This window comes from Puma concolor, chromosome D2, assembly GCF_028749965.1.
Source record: "Puma concolor isolate L17-30 chromosome D2, mPumCon1.1.hap2, whole genome shotgun sequence".
In the NCBI taxonomy this organism is placed as follows: Eukaryota; Metazoa; Chordata; class Mammalia; order Carnivora; family Felidae; genus Puma; species Puma concolor.
The window spans coordinates 33,785,479-33,803,743 of record NC_141677.1 but is presented as its reverse complement, the minus strand read 5'-3'; the positions used below and the strand labels follow the sequence as shown (position 1 = coordinate 33,803,743).

The 18,265-nt window shown below is 41.1% G+C and overlaps 2 protein-coding genes across 9 annotated transcripts in view; one reads left to right on the top strand and one right to left on the bottom strand.

Annotated features, from left to right (window-relative positions):
* Window positions 1-1,185: 1,185 nt before the first annotated feature.
* On the bottom strand, window positions 1,186-17,309 carry ANAPC16 (anaphase promoting complex subunit 16). 3 transcript variants are annotated; one of them, XM_086679953.1, is made up of 4 exons: window positions 17,175-17,309; window positions 12,857-13,025; window positions 6,905-6,979; window positions 1,186-1,467 (listed from the first exon to the last, which is right to left on the bottom strand). In XM_086679953.1, the coding sequence occupies exons 2-4, from the start codon at window positions 12,996-12,998 to the stop codon at window positions 1,412-1,414; spliced, it is 273 nt and encodes a 90-aa protein (XP_086536079.1). In that variant the 5' UTR covers window positions 12,999-13,025; window positions 17,175-17,309; the 3' UTR covers window positions 1,186-1,411. The 3 variants fall into 3 exon arrangements, with proteins under 3 accessions (XP_086536079.1, XP_025773531.1, XP_086536078.1); XM_025917746.2 differs by lacking the exon at window positions 1,186-1,467 and adding an exon at window positions 5,288-6,119; XM_086679952.1 differs by lacking the exons at window positions 1,186-1,467; window positions 12,857-13,025; window positions 17,175-17,309 and adding exons at window positions 5,288-6,119; window positions 12,274-12,495.
* Window positions 16,978-18,265, top strand: part of ASCC1 (activating signal cointegrator 1 complex subunit 1) — a 110,939-nt gene continuing 109,651 nt past the window's right edge. For 4 of the 6 annotated variants that reach the window (XM_025918277.2, XM_086679948.1, XM_086679949.1 and 1 more), the window contains exon 1: window positions 16,978-17,108. The gene's annotated coding sequence lies outside the window, so the exon portion shown is untranslated. Of the gene's footprint in view, window positions 17,109-17,206; window positions 17,312-18,265 lie in introns of those variants that run through there. The other 2 variants (XM_086679950.1, XM_086679947.1) reach the window with 1 other exon arrangement.

Genomic DNA, 18,265 nt, shown 5'->3' with positions numbered 1-18,265 from the left:
TGTCCTCCCTGAGTTCTCCTCCAAGTTTGACCAGGCACCAAGTCCTGTATAGGATGCTTCTTGAGTAACTCTCGAACCAGATCCATTCTTCTGTCTCCACATCTTAAACAGGTTGCAGGCATTTCTCATCTGGATCTCCACTACAGCTTTCTAGAAGACCTAGATCGTACTGCCAATGACTCGCCACCATTCCTTCCCACTAAAACTTCTGAAGTGAAACCAGATCTTGTCATGCAAACCTTTTAAGGATTCCCCAGTGTCCTCAGATTGAAGTTCAAATCCTTAGCAAAAGCCACCTGGTCTAAAACGCTCTGAACCAGCCATGACAAACACCTACAGCCCCACCAAAGCATGATGCCTTTTCTGACCCTTGGGCCTCTGCATAGTTTATTCCGTCTACCTACAAAATCCTTCCTTCCCACCCCACTGACTTGTTCTTCAGGTCTCTGCTTAAAAACATCATCCTAGGAAATCTTCTGACCCCTCGCTCAGCTGGATTAGCTGTCTCTGATTTTACAACATCTCATGCTTCCTCTTATCGGACAAGTTTTACACTTAAAATTACCCTTTTGTCTCTTAATATATTTATAACCTCAAGGTTGGTAACTGTGTCTCGTTTGACAGTATATCCTCAGCGTATAGCAAATGCTACATACATAGTAAGTGCTCAATAAATGTGTGTTGGATGACAAAAAACATTTGGAAAGGAACATCCCCCTCTGCTACTACTAGTAATAAATTGTATGTTGTTTTTATCACTTGTCTTAAAGAGCCTGTATTATAAAAATGAAATAAGCTGATTCTGGAAAATAAGTTCTCCACGGAAACTTGACAGGCTGGAGAAATCAAAGTCTCTGGAGAGGCGGAGACTCGTGGTGGCATTTACCACCGGGCCCGTGTGCAGGAGCCCATGAGGAGGGCAGGGACGCACAAGCCTCCTTTACCTTGGCCCCTCACGTGCATGGGATCATGTGAGCCATGGCTGCTTTGGCATACAGTTTCCATTTTGCCACAGCTTCCACCTGTCAGTGTAGTATTATAGAGAGCTGTGGGCTGAGATCTGGGTTAGTCTTGGCTCTGCCCACTACCTCATCTCAATAACCTTAGACATTACTCCACAATGGATGTTGCACTGTAAATAGCTACCATAGCTTCTAAATCAGAGTGGACAGGCAACAAATGCATATTCATTCATTCATTCGATACCTATAACACACCTACTCCGTGCCAGGTAGGATTCTAGTTACTGAGTATATGGCAGTGAATGGGCCAGGCAAGATCTCAACATCTTATCTGTAAACCAGGGAGCTGAACTAGATGCGCTCCGGTCTCTTCCGGCTCTAAAATTGTGAGATTCCCTCTCCAACCAGATGCAAACACACAAGGCAGGCTAGTGGCAAAGTATCACGCTTCAGCCTCCTTCCCCCATTCTTCGCCCATGGGGCCATCTCCATCCCAAAGTCAGCTCTGGAAAACAGGAAAAGATCTGGTGTCATTTGTACTCTGCCTGCAACCCAAGATTTGACTTTCCCAAGTATGTTATTTAAGCTCTTTTTTTCTCTTTTGTGGAAAAGATTGTCGTGGTTAGAATTTCAGGCAATTACAAGGAGACCTGGCAAGATATTTTAGGCAGAGTTAGGTACTTTGGCAAAAGCACAGGGAGAGGCAGAACAGGCTCCTCCTTCAAGTGTAGTATCTCTTAGGTTTGCCTGAAAGGGCACCATGTCCTGGGCAGGTTCCTCCTCTGCCTTCTGGATGAGAGACATCTCCTGGTCCTATCTTCTTTCTTCTACTTCTGACTGGGCCTTAAGGCCCAAAGTTTCTACCACCTTAGTATCTGGCATTGTGACTGGGAACAAGGGATCGAAGGATTTCCAACCATGTGGGGGAAGGGAAGCCATAGGTTGCAAATAAATGGACAGAAGTCCTTGGGTGAGGGACTCAATTTAGACCATTGTTGTTCGTATCAGGTATGGGATGGCACTAATAAATAACACATGTAAGTGTATCAGTGAAAAGTCAGGACTTTAATGCTGATCCGGGATCATTAAATGTGAAGTTAAAAAGTAAAATTTTGGGGGATGCTGGGGTGGCTCAGTCGGTTGAGTGTCCGACTTTGGCTCAGATCATGATCTCACCGTCAGTGAGTTCGAGCCCCGCGTCGGGCTCTGTGCTAACAGCTCAGAGCCAGCGGCCTGCTTTGGATTCTGTCTCCCTCTCTCTCTGCCCCTCCCCCGCTTAAGCTCTGTTCTGTCAAAAATGAATAAACGTTAAAAACAATTTTTTTAAAGTAAAATTTTTGTTCAATGATGTAAAAGTGGGTTTAAGTTTACTGTTTATATACTATTTATATCTCATTACTATGAAACAAGACACTTATATGGAGTTATGTATCAAACTGACATGAATCATTATTTATTCATTTATTTTTAAATGTTTATTTTGAGAGAGAGAGAGAGAGCACGAGTTGGCGAGGGGCAGAGAGACAGGAGAGAGAGAATCCCAAGCAGGCTCCACACTCAGAGCCCGATATGGGGCTTGATCCCATGAACTGTGAGATCATGACCTGAGCCGAAATCAAGAGTTGGATGCTTCACTCACTGACCTAGGCACCTAGGCACCCCTTTTTATTTATTTTTAAAAAATGTTCATTATTTTTGAGAGAGAGGGAGAACAAGCAGGGGAGGGGCAGAGAGACAGAGAGAGGGAGAAAGAATCCCAAGCAGGCTCTGTGCTGTCAGTGCTGAGCCTGATGCGTGGCTCCATGCGGGGCTTGATCCTAGGGGCTCCGAGATTGTGACCTGAACCGAAATCAAGAACTGGATGCTTACCTGAGTGAGCCACCCAGGCACCCCATGAATCATTCTTTATTAACGGCAAATTCTGTCTTGAGATTTGCTAGTTTCTGATGAACTAGAAGCCACAGAGACAAAGATTTGAAGGGTTAGCTCCCTTACGAACTACAATCTTGGTTAATAATATTGGAACCTCACCCTCTTGGTGCCGTTTCAACCGTAACACAGTACTTGCCTCATTTATCTTGCAGGGCTGACGTGACAATCAAGACACAGCGTATGTGGCAATGCTTTGGGAGCAGCAGAGCATTTTATTGCAGAGGCACCCTTGCCATCAGCTTGCTTAGGATGGCTGGCTGTGCTGTCCTGGTCATTAGCTGTCATCCGCCCTTTGCCTTCCTCCTTGTTCACGGAAGTGTCCCTCAAGCGTCTATTTTTTCACCATACTGAACCTTAAAGAGTTATGTAGACACTGACAAATAGCTAATTCTATCAGCTCCTCAAGGAACTGCCTGTCTCTTCATTTTGCTTGAGACCCCTTATCACCAATCACTGGGAGGAAGAAGGGAGAGTAGTGACAAAGCTTATTTCCTCCTGGCAGTTAATTCACTTTATCTTTTAAAAAAAGGTGTTAGGGTTTTTCTTTGTTCAAGGCACTGGGTCGGGCTCAGTGGGGTGCAGCATGGTGCACCTAAAATAATCTCAGCTTTGGAATCTGAGAGACTTTGAATTCAAACCCAGGCGTGGCTATTTGCTTAGCTCTGCAGACTTGGCGGGTAATGCTCGCTCTGAGCTTTAAGTTCGTCTTCTGTACTGGGGGTATTACATCTCTTGCAGCGATATTGAGAAGATTATAATTAATGCCTGTGAGTGACTGGCACATAGTGAGTGCAGAGAGGACAGATAAGCAGCAAGGACCATCTTCAAGCTCAAAGCGTGGTAACAGGAGTTGTGGATGATGAGATGTGACAACCAACAGAAAGGTGCAGAGAGGGAGGGGCATCTTCAAAAAAATAGCGAAGGTCTTGTTCTGACAGTACTCAAGTAGCAGCCGAAGGATCGCTGTGAAAGGTGCAACCCTGCGTTCTCTTCAGTTTCTGAAGTCATAAAAACAAAATGGCCAACCGAAAAAAATTCTGTTAAGTCCCAATACTAAAGGGTAAAGATGAGGTAATACAGTGTCTGTGTTGTAGTTATGCAAATGAGAACAATGAGAGAAAGTTAGCAATGGCTTCTCAACTGTCACTGGAAATGTGATCTAAAGGTTTACTGCAGTCTAGGTATTTTTAATTTTTCCTTTGGCAATCATCACGATGGTTGGTGCTGGGGCACCTCGCTGGCTCAGTCGTTTGAGCGTCCGACTTTAGCTCAGGTCATGATCTCAGGAGTTCAAACCCCACATTGGGCTCGCTGCTATCAGCACAGAGCCTGCTTTGGATCCTCTGTCCCTTTCTCTCTCTGCCTCTCCCTGTTCTCTCTCTTTCAAAAATAAACATTTAAAAATAAATAGCCTTAAAAAAAAAAAAGATGGTTGGTGCTAAAAAGTACATTAGGAAACTCAATGGCTTCCAAATATGGAACTTGTTTGGGTTGAGAGGTATTAATATGGAAACAGGTGAGTCTGCAGGCTGGTCATTTTGTGCTCTGATGTGCTTTAGAGACTAGAGCAGTGGGCTGAATTATCAATAAACTGAAATCTATTCTAAATTCCAAGATCTCCTTCTGCCTGGGCTATGTGACCATGAGCAGGTCTTTAACATCCCCGTGTTTAGATTCTGGGAGTCAAGATTACTGACTCAATGAAGTCACCACCTCCTTGTCAGTTTTGAACTCCTGAGATTAGGGCCAATTGCTACTGGGATTATACTTATTCATCATTAAGCAACTCTAAACAGGTTGGGTGTAAGTTACTAAGGAGGAGAAAGACAAATGTTATCAAGACAAATGTATGCTAATTTTTTAGCATCCAATCTAAAATAAATGATCTTCCTAAGTGTACAGTGTGGACCCTGGGGTCCCATGAGGGAGAACAAAGGACATCTCTTAGCTTTCCAGGCTTTTCCATATCCTGGTATAAGAGCCTACTAAATTCGGGGTGTCTGGGTGGCTCAGTTGGTTGAGCATCCAACTCTTGATTTTGACTCAGGTCATGATCCCAGGGTCGTGGGATTAAGCCCTGAGTTGGGCTCTGCACTGACGGAGAAGTCTGCTGAAGATGTTCTCTCTCTCTCTCTCCCTCTGCTTCTCTCCCCAGCTTGTGTGCACACTTCTGCTCTCTAAAAAAAAAAAAAAACAAAACAAAACAACAACAACAACAACAAAACACCCCAACCTAAGTTCATATGGTTTTGTAAAGACAAATATCCCTGGGATAAAGGAAATCTATCATTTGCTTAGGAGAAATGTTTTTAGACTCCCTTCTTCTAAAAAGTAATTTGACCTCTTCCTGGTATCCCAAATCCCTGAGACTTTGAAAGGACAAAGAAAACCAATTTGGAACTCTTTCAAAGGATTTATTTGCTACAGAATTGCTTGAGCCCACCAACAAGATGAACTCAGGATTTCTGTGTTTAAAAGGATTTTGCTCACAGATTTATTTTTACAAGTGCTTCAACATTCAAAAAGTAATTCCTTTTGCCAGCATTTGGCATGTCTAGAAGAGGTTAGAAAAAGTTAGAATCTATAGAATTAGATGTCTAAAAATAGAAAAAAACCCGAAATTTTAAAATTCCTCATTTGAACAGGTCCTGAGTTGAAATCACATTCATCTGCAAGAAGAACTGTTTTAGGTCAGAAACGCTGTGTTGTGTAACTCCAGATCCTGATCTTGGATTTGACCAGTGAGGATTCCAGGCACTGCATGAATGACAGCAGAGATGTCATTCAGTTGGCCAATTCTGGCATGTGTCCTACCTGGCTTGTAAAGTTTATAAATATCTCTTAAACCCAAACCTTCAGGTTCTCTGACGCCGATTGTCTTATTCTGATTCTCAATACTTTTTTTAAACAAATAAACAAAAATTTTCCCTGCAAGATCACACATTTAAGTATTTGTTGCTTGTGGATAGATACAGAGAAACCAAGCATGGATGCGAATTAACAATTCAGCGATGGAGCTGTGAATCTCTGGACGGCTGTGTAAGCTGCGAGAAAAGTCCCTCGCTGGCCCTGCACTTGCTGTGCACCAGAGGCGGCCTTCCAGGCAAGGTCAACCTGAAGAGGGTGTGAACCCCAGCAGCTGCTCGATGGGTTTAAACCGCCACTCATCTGCCTCCAGCTCTTCTACCAAACCAGCTAATTTTTCCATCCGAGCAACTTGCTGATCTGTAAGGGTCAAGGAGGCAATATATAATACAACGTATCTCCCACGAGACAGTCACCACCCACCATGATGATTGGTTTAAAAATAATTTCCAGAAGGATTTTTTTCCTCACTAGTCGAGAATTGAGGTCTTACTCTTTGTTGGTCAGAAGACTTAATCTAAAACAACAATGACAAAAAAACAAGGAGTATGTACCCTCCATGTCATAGCAATTTGGTACTAAAATCCTTGAGCTCCAGGCAATTGCAGCTTTCCCTCCTACATTATGCCTTCAATAGAGAGAAACGATCTGGTGGGAGAACACAGTTCCCTGATGCATAAATGAAGGCCGCAGAAAAGGTGCTATCAGGGTCTTAGAGTCCGGGCTTCTCAGAGTCCAGACAGACAATAAGGTATCACATAAATACTTGAAGGTGAAGATGATGATGGTAAACAGTGGAGAACATTAAAAGGTTTTAGGAAGGAGAAGGGAAAGCAACACACGAATGGTAGGAAGCAGAGTCTCCTCTAGAAAACTAACACTTCTGACTTCAGCTTCTGAGCCTCAATGTGGACATGACGTCTGGCTTAAGACCGCAGAAGGTTGTCCTCGCTTCGGCAGCACATATACTAAGAGATCACGGAATGTTTTTGTCTGCAGGTCATTTAGAAAGTTCGCTTAAACAGCCTTGTAGAGTTTCAGGAGTTTTTGTCACAAAGCACACCGACCTTTCTGATCCTCCTCTCCCATCCCCGCTGCCCCATAATTTGTTCTCATAGTTAAGTATACAACACTCATGTGCTTACCATGTTTCACCTGTTTAAGCGTAGATGCCACTTGATAACTGAAAACGGATTCGCAGAGGAATCTCTCAGAGCCATCTACAAACAGAAGAGGAAAAGTTTTAATCTGCTCTAAGGGTTTTACGGCTTCTGATAAACCAAGCAAGCGTGGCCATTCTTTTCCCTGCTTTCACATTCAGGGTACAGTTTTCAGTGTTTACAAAGAGGGCTTCTGTTTCATTTAGAACTAACAGTCCTTAGCTATAAAAGCTACTTCTTCTATATCTAGAATATTAAAACAGTCCCTCTACTTGTTTCAAAGTTTAAAAATAATATTTAGAAAAACAAAAATAAGAAACCTCAGTGTGATGTCCTGGTCAACATTTCTCCCCTCCTAACCGGAGAGTTTCTTAATGTTCTCTTATTCTGCATGTCAGGCAAACACTGACATCTGACCCATTTGGCCACATGGCTCCTGTGCTATCCAAATACAAAGGTACACCAAAACTCTAGATCATTTTCATTCTGAAAAGTAAAACTGAGGGCAGAATAGCTGTTGTTGATTTTTAATATATCAAGTTACATCACTATGACCATCACACAGCACTGCTGGGAAATTTTATTCTGTAAACGCAAATTGTAACCTTGATTTTCCAACTGAACCAAAACACTGCAATTTGGATGGTGATAAGAGTATGGTGCAATTTCAGAACCTAGCATTGTACTGGTGCCAAGAACTGGCAACAAGAAGGTAGCTAACTCAGTCGCAACAGCACTTGGAAGATGATTATGAAACATAAGCTAGTTCATGTTATTCTTTGTCAGGCAAGGGCTGATACAGCAAAATATACTCCCCAAAGACACGGAACTCATATAAGAAAATGTGACTTTTAGAAGGGTAGCAGAAACCATTTGGGGAAGGTGTCGTATTGCAAAAATCCTAAAACAAACGGAGGGAGAGGACACAGCTGTCTTTTTTTAGGTGGTAGTTCACGTCAGCACTACTAGGTGTCAAGCACTCACCCATCAGTCACTGGCTGGCGTGTCACCCAGCTATTAAGTGACAAGGAGATAGGACTGACACATTCTGGCTTCATGCTGAGTTTCACACAAGGCTGACCTGATTTCAGAAGTCATGATTGTAGAAATAAAAGGAAACCTCATTTCAAATGGAGGCAGAAGGCCAGGACGGGGAGCTCTCATGCCCTAACACTCAGGGTCAATTGCAGACTCCAACAGGTAGAGGCAAATCTTGCTTTCCCAGCAGGAAGAAAGAAGCCTATTATTCTGCCACCCCAGCAGGATGAAGAAAGGTTTTTCTCCTTGCCAGGCAACAGCCTAGCCAATGAGAAACTGTCATAACTCAGCCAATGGAAAGCCACTACACTTCCCAAATGCCTACTTTGTGCCAATGGACTTTTTGTTTATAATAGTCTCTCCCAGCTCCCCCCTTGCCTCTCCTATGTTCTCTGGACTTGCCTATGGTTTTGCCATAGCTTGCTTGTCCCCAATTACAATTCCCTGCTATTCCTGAACAAACCCATTTTTTTGCTGGTAAAATAATGTGACAGTTTTATTTTTAAGATTAACAGGGTGAGGGGTGCCTGGCTGGCTCTGTTAGTAGCGCAAGTGATCTTGGGGTCCTGAGTTCAAGCACCACGTTGGGGCTAGAACTCACTTAAAAAAAGAGAAAAAAAAAAAAGATTAAAATGGTGAGCAATAAAACCATAGATATTGTATCCAAATGGCTTGGATGTACAACCAAGAGGGCTTCTGTCCAATATTATATTCAAAATTGATGCAAAAAAAAAAAAAAAAAGAAAATGTAACTATTTTCAGATTATGTATTAATATATGCATAACGTTATATTTCAAAATATTATTTCATAAAGTGCTACACTTTAGGAAGAAAGCTACGTTCGTTAAATTCAACCTCTTTTCTACATATTGAACTATATGGTGTATAATATCCTATCCCTTCCTCCCACCCCATTCCTCTGGCTGAATGGAAATCATTTGTGAGCAGATAATCTAAACTGAGCAAAAAAATTTTTTATTTTCAATTACCTAAATATTATACTGTCCAGTTTATTATGTAAATATGCCAGTGTTCATTATCCTCTTCATACCCTTGCTTAAAGAGTCAAATTATAACTCAAGTTTTATTTTAGAAAGAGCAAAGCATAGAGAATTAGAGCCCACTTCTCAGGTAGTTTGATCCTAAACTTTAGGATCTCACTTCACGAAAGGCAGTGGGGATTATGGGCTATAAGGATCAGGCCAAGATGTATTTGGAAGCTCTTGGAAGTGCTACCTTGCACTTACATTTAATCACAGGTGCTATTAGGATAAAATGCTTAAGTTATAACATTTGCATATATATTTCCCTTGGCAATGAACTTCAAAGCAAAAAGATGTAAGCTAATCTTTCAAAAAGGCACTTGCGTATCACTTTACCACTTTATGCCTATGGAACACACTTTTGTTGACTTGCAGCTCTGTATTAACCACAAAGTCCACTGCTTAGCCACATCCTATTAGATGTGGTATCTGTACCAATCCAAAGCCTGGAATTTCTCTAGAGAGGAGTCAGCCTGGGGCAATCCATCTTCTATTTAGAAATTGTAATCAAACCCTTTGTAACACACCAAACAGCAATACATCAGCTTTCCTCTTAAGGGACAAGCAAAGGTTATAAGTAGTGAAAAGTTCAGTAAATTGCCAAATCTAATAAATAAATGCCATGCCAACTCCAATAAATAAAATGCTATCAAATTCATTTAAAAGAATATTACCTCACAGCAGGAAATTAGACTATGCCAGATAATTTATACTTCAGTAGCCTACAATGTCACTAAAATTCAGCTACTTCTGGGTTGGAAGGCATTCTCTAATTTGCTCACTAAACTGGGTGAGGACAATCTTAGCCAAGGGCAGGAAGAATGCTGGAAACTGCTGTAAAGATCTTCTTCAGTTTATGATGGGGTTACATCCTGATAAACCCATCATAAGCTAAGAATATCAAGTTGAAAATGCATTTTTTAAAAAGATTTTTATTTTCAACTTCATTATTTATTTTGAGAGAGAGAGCTAAGAGTGGGGTAGGGGCAGAGAGGGAGACAGAGGATCCGAAGTCAGCTGTGTGCTGACAGCAGCAAGCTCAAAGCGGGGCTCAAACTCATAAACTGTGAGATCATGACATGAGCCGAAGATGGCACTTCAACCGGCTGAGCCACGCAGGCGCCCCAAGATTTTATTTTTCTAAGTGATCTCTACACCCAGCGTGGGGCTCAGACTCACAACCCTGAGACCAAGAGTCGCATGCTCCATGGACTGATCCAGCCAGGTACCCTGGAAGATGCATTTAATACACCTAACCTACCAAACATCATAACTTAGCATAGCCTACCTTAAAAGTGCTTGGAACACTTGCATTAACCTACAGTTGGGCAAAATCATCTAACACAAAGCCTATTTTATAATAAAGTGTTGAATATCTCATGTAAATTATTGAACACTGTACTGAAAGTGAAAACCAGAAATGATTGTTTGGGTACAGAATGGTATCATTGGTTGTTTACCCTGGTGATTGTGTGGCTGAGAACCGTGGCTCCTGCCCAGCATCCTGAGAGAGTGCTATACCAAATATCGCTAGCCCAGGAATAGATCAAAATTCAAAACTCGAAGTATGCTTTCTATTAAATGCATATGGCTTTTGCATCATAGTAAAGTAACAAAATCCTAAGTCAAAATATCAGTAAGTTGGGGACCATGTATACATTATTTGAGGTGTCTGTTACAGAGTGGATGCGTGAGAAAGTTAATTCATAATGTTAAGTATATTACTTTGGTTTATTATCCTTAGACTTATGAGGAGGATGCAAAATCAAGTCGAACCTGTTATAAACAGTACCCAATCTTGGCTCCTGATTGCCTGTCTTCCTTCTCTGAAAAGGCAACTTTTCTTACTCTATTTTCATATTCAATTAAACTGGTGTAAGAAAACTGGTCCGTTAATGTGCGTTAGATTAGCTGCATAATAGTATCACCCATAAACATAGTAGAAGATGCTTCGAAATCCAACATCCTTATTAGGTTTCATTTAAGAAAATTCTTTTTAGGAGTACTCTTTTTCAATTCAACATTCTTGATTTGACCAGGATAGTTCAGGAATGACCATCTTGAAGTTTTCATAGTTTGTCCTTAAGTGTAAGTGGCTTTAAAATATAGCTAAAACTTTAAACCTAAGAAAGGGAATCAAAACTGTGCACTTTGAATTTAAACCTAATATAAATTCATCCTACAACAGAAAGCCAACACATTTCCTCCATGAAGCACACTGGGATGGAATAAAAATGTAGAGAACTAAAACTTGTTAGAACATCAACATTCAGACTAATCTCAGTAGCCTTTCTTCTTTAATGTTTCCAAGTAATCTGGTATACACTGACACAGAACCCTTATAGCTTTGAGACTAAGGAGGTACCTCCTGTATCAAATTCCTCTTGTAGCTAGAATTTAAATGACTTTAATCTTAGAGTCCATTGTTAAACATTGATTCCTCTTCTGAGGCTATAAAACTCATTAAGCAATTTCAGTGCCTCCAATTTTTGATTTTTGGGGGCAACTTCCTTAATACCAGTTGTCTGCCGCATACAGTTGAAGTCATAATGTATTTTTAGTGCCACATATGGTAAACAAGGCCCCAATTGTTCACTATGTCCAGACTCAGTGATGCCAACTCGAATATTCGATTAACACAACTGAAGATGAAAAGGCAAAGACAGAAGTACGTACATCACAGATGGATCACCAACTACATCACCCAATTGTCTACTTCACTAATCGTGATTTCAACCACTTCTAGAGAGCCTTATGGTCCCAGGCTTCCCATGCTTCTTTGTCACAAATGATTCTTCTATTTGGGCTTAACCCAAAATTCTTTTTACCCGACATAAATGAATCAAGTTCACCCCCAAAAGCTGACGCCTATAGTTTGTACCTTTCTCAGAGATCTCCAGATTTTTAAAATATACTTACCAAGATTTGCAATTTAAAGCAAAAAAGATCAATATGTAACTAAGCACAAAAGTGCTACAAACAAGTAGATTTTGAATCCTTAATAGGTTCTTTGCTGACTTTTTTCAAAGTATGATGAATAGTTTATAGTTACGGACCATTCTTTTGTAAGAATCCCTCGAATGTTAGTCACAAGACAGACTCCTGTGCTGCACCCTACACTAATTCAGAATCTCTAAGGTGGGCCAGAAATGTGCATTTTAAATAAGCTCTTCAGGTGATTTTTTATGCTCCCTATTAAGAATTTATTGGTCTAGCTCCTAAAGTGACATGTATCCAATGAATTTCGGGTATCAATGCGGTTTCATGCTTACAGCTTGTGCTCTGATCTTGGCCAGCCAGTTTGCAAATGTGTGCTGAGTAAGATGGTGGATGATTTGACGCAAATCCAGCTCCAGTGCTAGTAAAACCACACAGCACTGTCCTGCAATGGGCCAGGAGAGTCATCTTCACATATAAGAGTAGTATATTAGTTTTCCTCTTAGAACCTATTTGATGAGGTTAATCTATCTGTAGGTTAGAAAAAAACGCATCAAACCTACTCATCATAGGGAGGCAGACTGGTGCCAGGATAAAGCAAACTGGAGCAGGAGGTCAAGAGAATTCCTGGTTCTAGTGCTGACTTTGTCTTTAACGTGGTCAAATCACTTTAACTTTTCTGGGTCTAAATAAGTCTAGATGACTTCCTTGATTTCCAAAGTCTTTTTCAGCTCCAAAATTTTGACAGTGGAGAAAGATTTGTGTTTTGAACATAACATTTTGAAATGGGGACAAGAAATGAAATGTGAGGCTGAAATCAGGGCACACTTGTCTCTAATCCACTTAATAGCTTCTTTACAATTAATATTCATTGCAGGTCAGAATCCAATTATTCAGCAAAAAGCAGCATGAGATCACCTTCTAACATCTCTCCAGCTCCTTTGGGGTAGGTGAAAAGGGCTTTCCGTGGTGGGGCAAGGTCTGAGACACTGAAACCAGATCCCGTGACAGAACTTCCACTGACCCCACCAGCTGAGGATGATGATGAAGAGGCAGCCATTTCCTCTCTAGCAGAATTCTCACTTCACTACAGAGAAAGAAAAACAGTGATTGGCAAGTTTATGGAAGTGAGACTGACAATGTTTCATTCTAGCTGCCATAAAAGCCAGCATACAGTTTAGTATAAGCTCTCCTTTTTTTCTATCCTTTCTACTTCCGCAATCTTTTACTAATGCCTCAGGCCAAAATCTCAGGATTTTAAATGAAAATATGTTTATTCTGCTTTTCTACTTAAAACACTACTTCCTACCATTAGCAAACTGTTTATATCACTTGGGATCGACTGTGGGTGATTTATGGGTTATGAAAGGGTGATACGGCAGGGCCAAGGTAGCAATTTGACTGAGGAAATAAATTATATGAGGATAAAACAACATGCCTCATAGGACAGTTTGTCTTGGCTACGTCCTGACCAAGCCATACCAAAAAATTCACTTATAAAATTTTCCAAATAAAATTCCAGAATAACACTGTGTTCTGTTCTCAAGGAAAGGGAATTGGTTAGGAAATACATATTTGTCCTTTCGTTAAAAACGTTTTAAAAACTTTTTCATCCAAATGTAATACCCAAATTGGTCACTTGGTGGCATCCCCAAACCAGAACAAAGTAGCTCATGAAATGGATCGTTGAATTCATGGTTTATTACGAATACAGCAGCTGTGTTTAACCCCATGTCATATTAAAAAATCAGAAAGCCCAAATGTAAATGAGAAAATCTGTACTGAACACATGATTCCTTACAGAAGTTCAAAACCAAAATACTACTTTTGCCGTCGAAGCTTATATTACACAATTACTTAAGACTCTAAAAAATGTACGTTTTCTAAAAAGAATGGCTAGCATTGTGCTAGAATTTCCCGCCATGATGGAAATGTTCTAACATTCTATTTCTGTGCTGTCCAATATGATAGCCATTGACCTTCTGTGGCTATTAAACTAGTGTGACTGAAGAACTGTATTTTAATTAAAAAAAAAAATTTTTTTTTAGGTAATCTCTATACCAAATGTGGGGCTTGAACTCACAACTGCAATCAAGAGTCACATGCTCCACCAACCAAACCAGCCAGGCACCCCTGAAAAACTGTATTTTAAAATTGTATTTAATATTAATTGAAATTTAAATAGTCACATGTGGCTAGTGATTACTGTATTGGATAATACAGCTCTAGTATTTAGACTAAAAAATGACTTTACACTGAATTGTATACTTTAAAATGGCTAATGGTTAATGTTATGTTATGAGAATTTTAGCTCAATTTAAAAAAACAGAAAAATGGCTAAAAGGATTTTAAAAATGAATTTCTGTCTTTAATGGCCAAGAATTTTAGCTGATATTTTCTTCTTTTGCTAGTTGCAAAAAACATTTGTTACAAAAGTCAGAACTTATTTTTGAAAAAATAGAAAAAATGAGAGAATACTATGCAGACATAAATCCCATATATATATATACATAATCCAGTGTCCTAGCAAGAAAAATGATATAGTGTGCATTTCTGAAATGCCGGCTGTTCTGTTTCCTTAATTTTGTGATGATGATTTAAGGCTGTCAGGGAAGCAGAGTTTAGTTTTTTATTTCATTATATCTCCATAAGTAATACTGATTAAAACTGAAGGGAGACATGGGAACAGTAAGGCAACTGCTATAATTAGAATGCCAGCCTATTTAAAAATACAAATTGATTAAGGACATCGTCAATTTTACTATTAGATCACCTTTTCTTTTTTCTCTGAGCTCTGTAACTTTCCGAATCATAGTCAGAAAACCAACAACATTTCAAGTTGGATACATATCCAATCTTTGGGTGACACTAGCTTAAAATATAGCTTGACAGGTTCTTAAATGCTCTTTTAAACAGAACTGAAGCAGTAATGGACCTGGTCTAAATTTCTAAGTGTATTCTTGTTGGAATTCAAATAAAGTATACAGATAATTTAGCCATCTTTTGGAGAGGTACTCAGTCTTATTTCCCATCAGTTCAGAGCAGAACCTACTGTGATGTGTTTATGTATCTCACCTAAGACTTAAAACCCCAAATCTTTTTTCTACACCTTGATAAATGCTCTATTCTGTTGCAAATGCAAGGGATGCTTTATATTTTGAAATCAGTGGCTCAGCAGAGCTCCCTAGGGACTGCCAGAGTGAGGACAGCTTCAAAGGCTAGACACAGTGTGACTTCTAAACTGAGTATAATCAAAGGAATTCCCTTTCATCCCATTTTCTTTCAAACTCAGAACTACTATCATTCAATACACAAAACAGCTAAGGTTGAAAACTGGAGTGCACAATTAGCACAAAGTACCTTTACACAGGTAAGCAGTTTTCTGCTGAGTTAGACTAATACACCTAAGTAATTTCTAGCTTTAAAGATACAGGTTGAATTTTGCATGCTATCAGCAGATGGTAAGAGAGGAATTTAAATGAAACTAACAATAAACCCTGCTTTGTAACTGCTTTATGAAGGCACGCATTCTGATCATCAGAACCAAACATAATGCTTGGCTTACATTAAGTAGCTGTCGATTTAAATAAATGTTTGCTAAATGAATTAAACATTTCACAGGAACCACAAGATTCCTTAAAGGTCATCTAATCCAATTCCTTCATTTTATGGATGACCAAACAAAACCAAGCTATAGAAATGTTAGCTTCTATGCTGTGACACTTTTCAAGCAATGGCTTTGTGGACATATCATGTGCCATATGAAAGCACTAAGAGTACAGACTCTGAAGCCTCTCGGCCTAGGTTCACGTCCTGGTTTTGCTATTTAACTTGCTGTTGTAACTCTGGACAAATCGTTTAACCTCTCTGTTCCTCAGTTACCTCATCTCTGAAATCGGAATCATAGCAGTACCTTCCTCAGAAAGGTGTCACAAAGGTTAATATAACTAAAGCATTTAGAATAGTTACAGGCATAGTAAACACTTAATACTAGCTATCCAAAATTAGTAATGGATATTTACTCCTGAATCTTTTTTTCCCCTAATGCAGATCCCAGTTTTGCATTCACAGCATGTCCCAACACACTTACTCATGAGAAAAGTTTTAATTCTCTCCATTTGACAGAGTCAGCAAGCTCCTAGAGGGGAAAGGGTCTGCTCAGCAAGAGGGAAAATGCCCTCCATTAACCCACGTAACACTTTCATTTTACGGTTCATGAGTTTAGAAAGAATTCTGTGATCTAGGAAAGGGGGAATGAGTTGTCTTTCCACCTGCAAGGCCTAGCACCAGAACCCGGATCTCAACTTTCCTGAATGAATAATGAACGATGATAGAACACAGGGCTAGTGGCTCAGCAAAGATTATATGCATGGGAAAGACAAGTGGGGTGTCATGAGAGTTGGTCCATTACTGTTTTTTTTTTTTTTTTCTTCATTCTGCAGATCTACAGTATTAATACAACTCTAGCACACACTAGGCTGCCAGGCCCAAGGTAGGTACTCGCTAAAATTCTGTTTAATGAGTAAATATTCATGGTAAGTAATCTAATGTGGGGCTTAACCTTATAAGGGAAGCTGAGTCTATTGGCAGTAGAGATCCCCATAGCAGAGCAATGTTATTTTGGGGGACACAGCATGGCTGTGTCCAGTGATAGGATGATCATTTACTTTATCTACGACAGGGATGACCTCGTATTCATAAGCTTTACTTTCTATCAGATCTACGTCTGTTTTCTTAAAATAATTCTTCTTTTAGAAGGAGTCTCCTTATGAAAGACGCTGAAAGGACACTGGTACAATGGCAAATTATTACAAGCAATCACTAAATTCCATCATCAACAAATCGTTCCATTGGGCTCCACTTAAAACAGCAGGACTACCACCCAAATGGATGCTGCAGCTAAAAGTAGGTCGGGTGGAGAGAAAGGGGCTAGAAAGGGGAGGGGTCAGGACGCTGGCAGTTTCCCCACTAACTCCCAGGCACGCTTCCTCCTCCTTCCCCGTGCGGTCCCAAGGGGGCGACGCCACCGGCGCCGCCCCATTGCGCAGGCGCCGCCCCTCGGCCCGCATGCGCACCCAGTGCGGCGCGGCCTGAGGAAATTTCCTTACACTCCCTCTGCAGCAGGCTCCAGTTTCTCCTCCTATCTTCTCCGTTTTACTAGTCCCTGCAGGTAGGATCTCAGGGATCAACTCCCTTCCACCAAGCTCCCGGGGTCCTTGAGCCCTCGGCCACTTACCTCAGAGGATTTGGCACTTTCCCCTACAGCCCCGCCCCCAGGGCCAGCCGGAGCGGCAGCGTTTACAACGACGAGGACGGCGGCGTGCGCGCGCCCGCGCGGAAGGAACCGGCGCCGGCGTGCGCGCGCTCGCGCTGGTGGGCGTGGCCAGGGCGGAGGGAAGTGGTGAACGCGCTCGGGGAGAGAACTTCCGGGTCCTTCGTCCCCCCCCCCCCCCCCCCCACGCCACCCCAACCTTACCGTGGTTTTGCTTGGAGTCCTGGAGTTCGTTTCTCTTCAGTCGTTTTGGTGTACTCGCTTTTTTTTTTTTTGTTCGCTTTATGATTCGGGGCGTTAGCTTCCCCCACGACATTTCAGGCCTTCTGCTCTCCTCTCTCCAGGCTACCACGAGGCAGGATTAAATTGCTTATCCACCCCGTCCCCCCCCCCCTTCTTTCAGAGCAGTACCCCAGTGCTGAATGGGAAAGGCAGACGAAGTTTGCTGCCTTTGAGACACTACGCTCTTACTCCAGAGCTCATGGTCTGAGGGCCCGGCCTAAACATTAAACTACCTTTGTGAAGGGCCTTTTTTATTTTGTGAGGTCCTGGGGGAATAGGGCACTACGGTGTAATGTCCTTAAACTGTTGCTAATTATGCCTGTCTTCAAGTCTGCTTACCTTCTATGCTGTTATTTCTTGCAACGCGAAATCTCTCCTTCATTCCGGAAGCAAATTACCAATTAAAGTGACTTAATTGCTGAGGGTTGGATTGAGATTTAGTATATTTAGTAAGGACGGGTCGAGTTTTGGAGGATCTCTCAAATTTTGGGCTTCAAGACTATGTAACATGTAGGAACATTCGTTGAACTTAACCACAGCCAGCCCAGCCCTTAAGGAACCTTTGCTTTAATTCTTGATTCATTAAGTGGTGACTAGAAGCTTGGCTTCTCGGTGAGTGATGTACAGTTTTTGGGTAGTGGCCTGTAGAAATGGATAGCAATGTGTTGGTTTGAAGAACCATTTGGTTAAGTGATAGTTTAACTGTTTTGATGGGCAATTGGATCTAATTTTGAGGTATATGTTTCTAGCATCTCTGAAAGTACTTAGAGGTT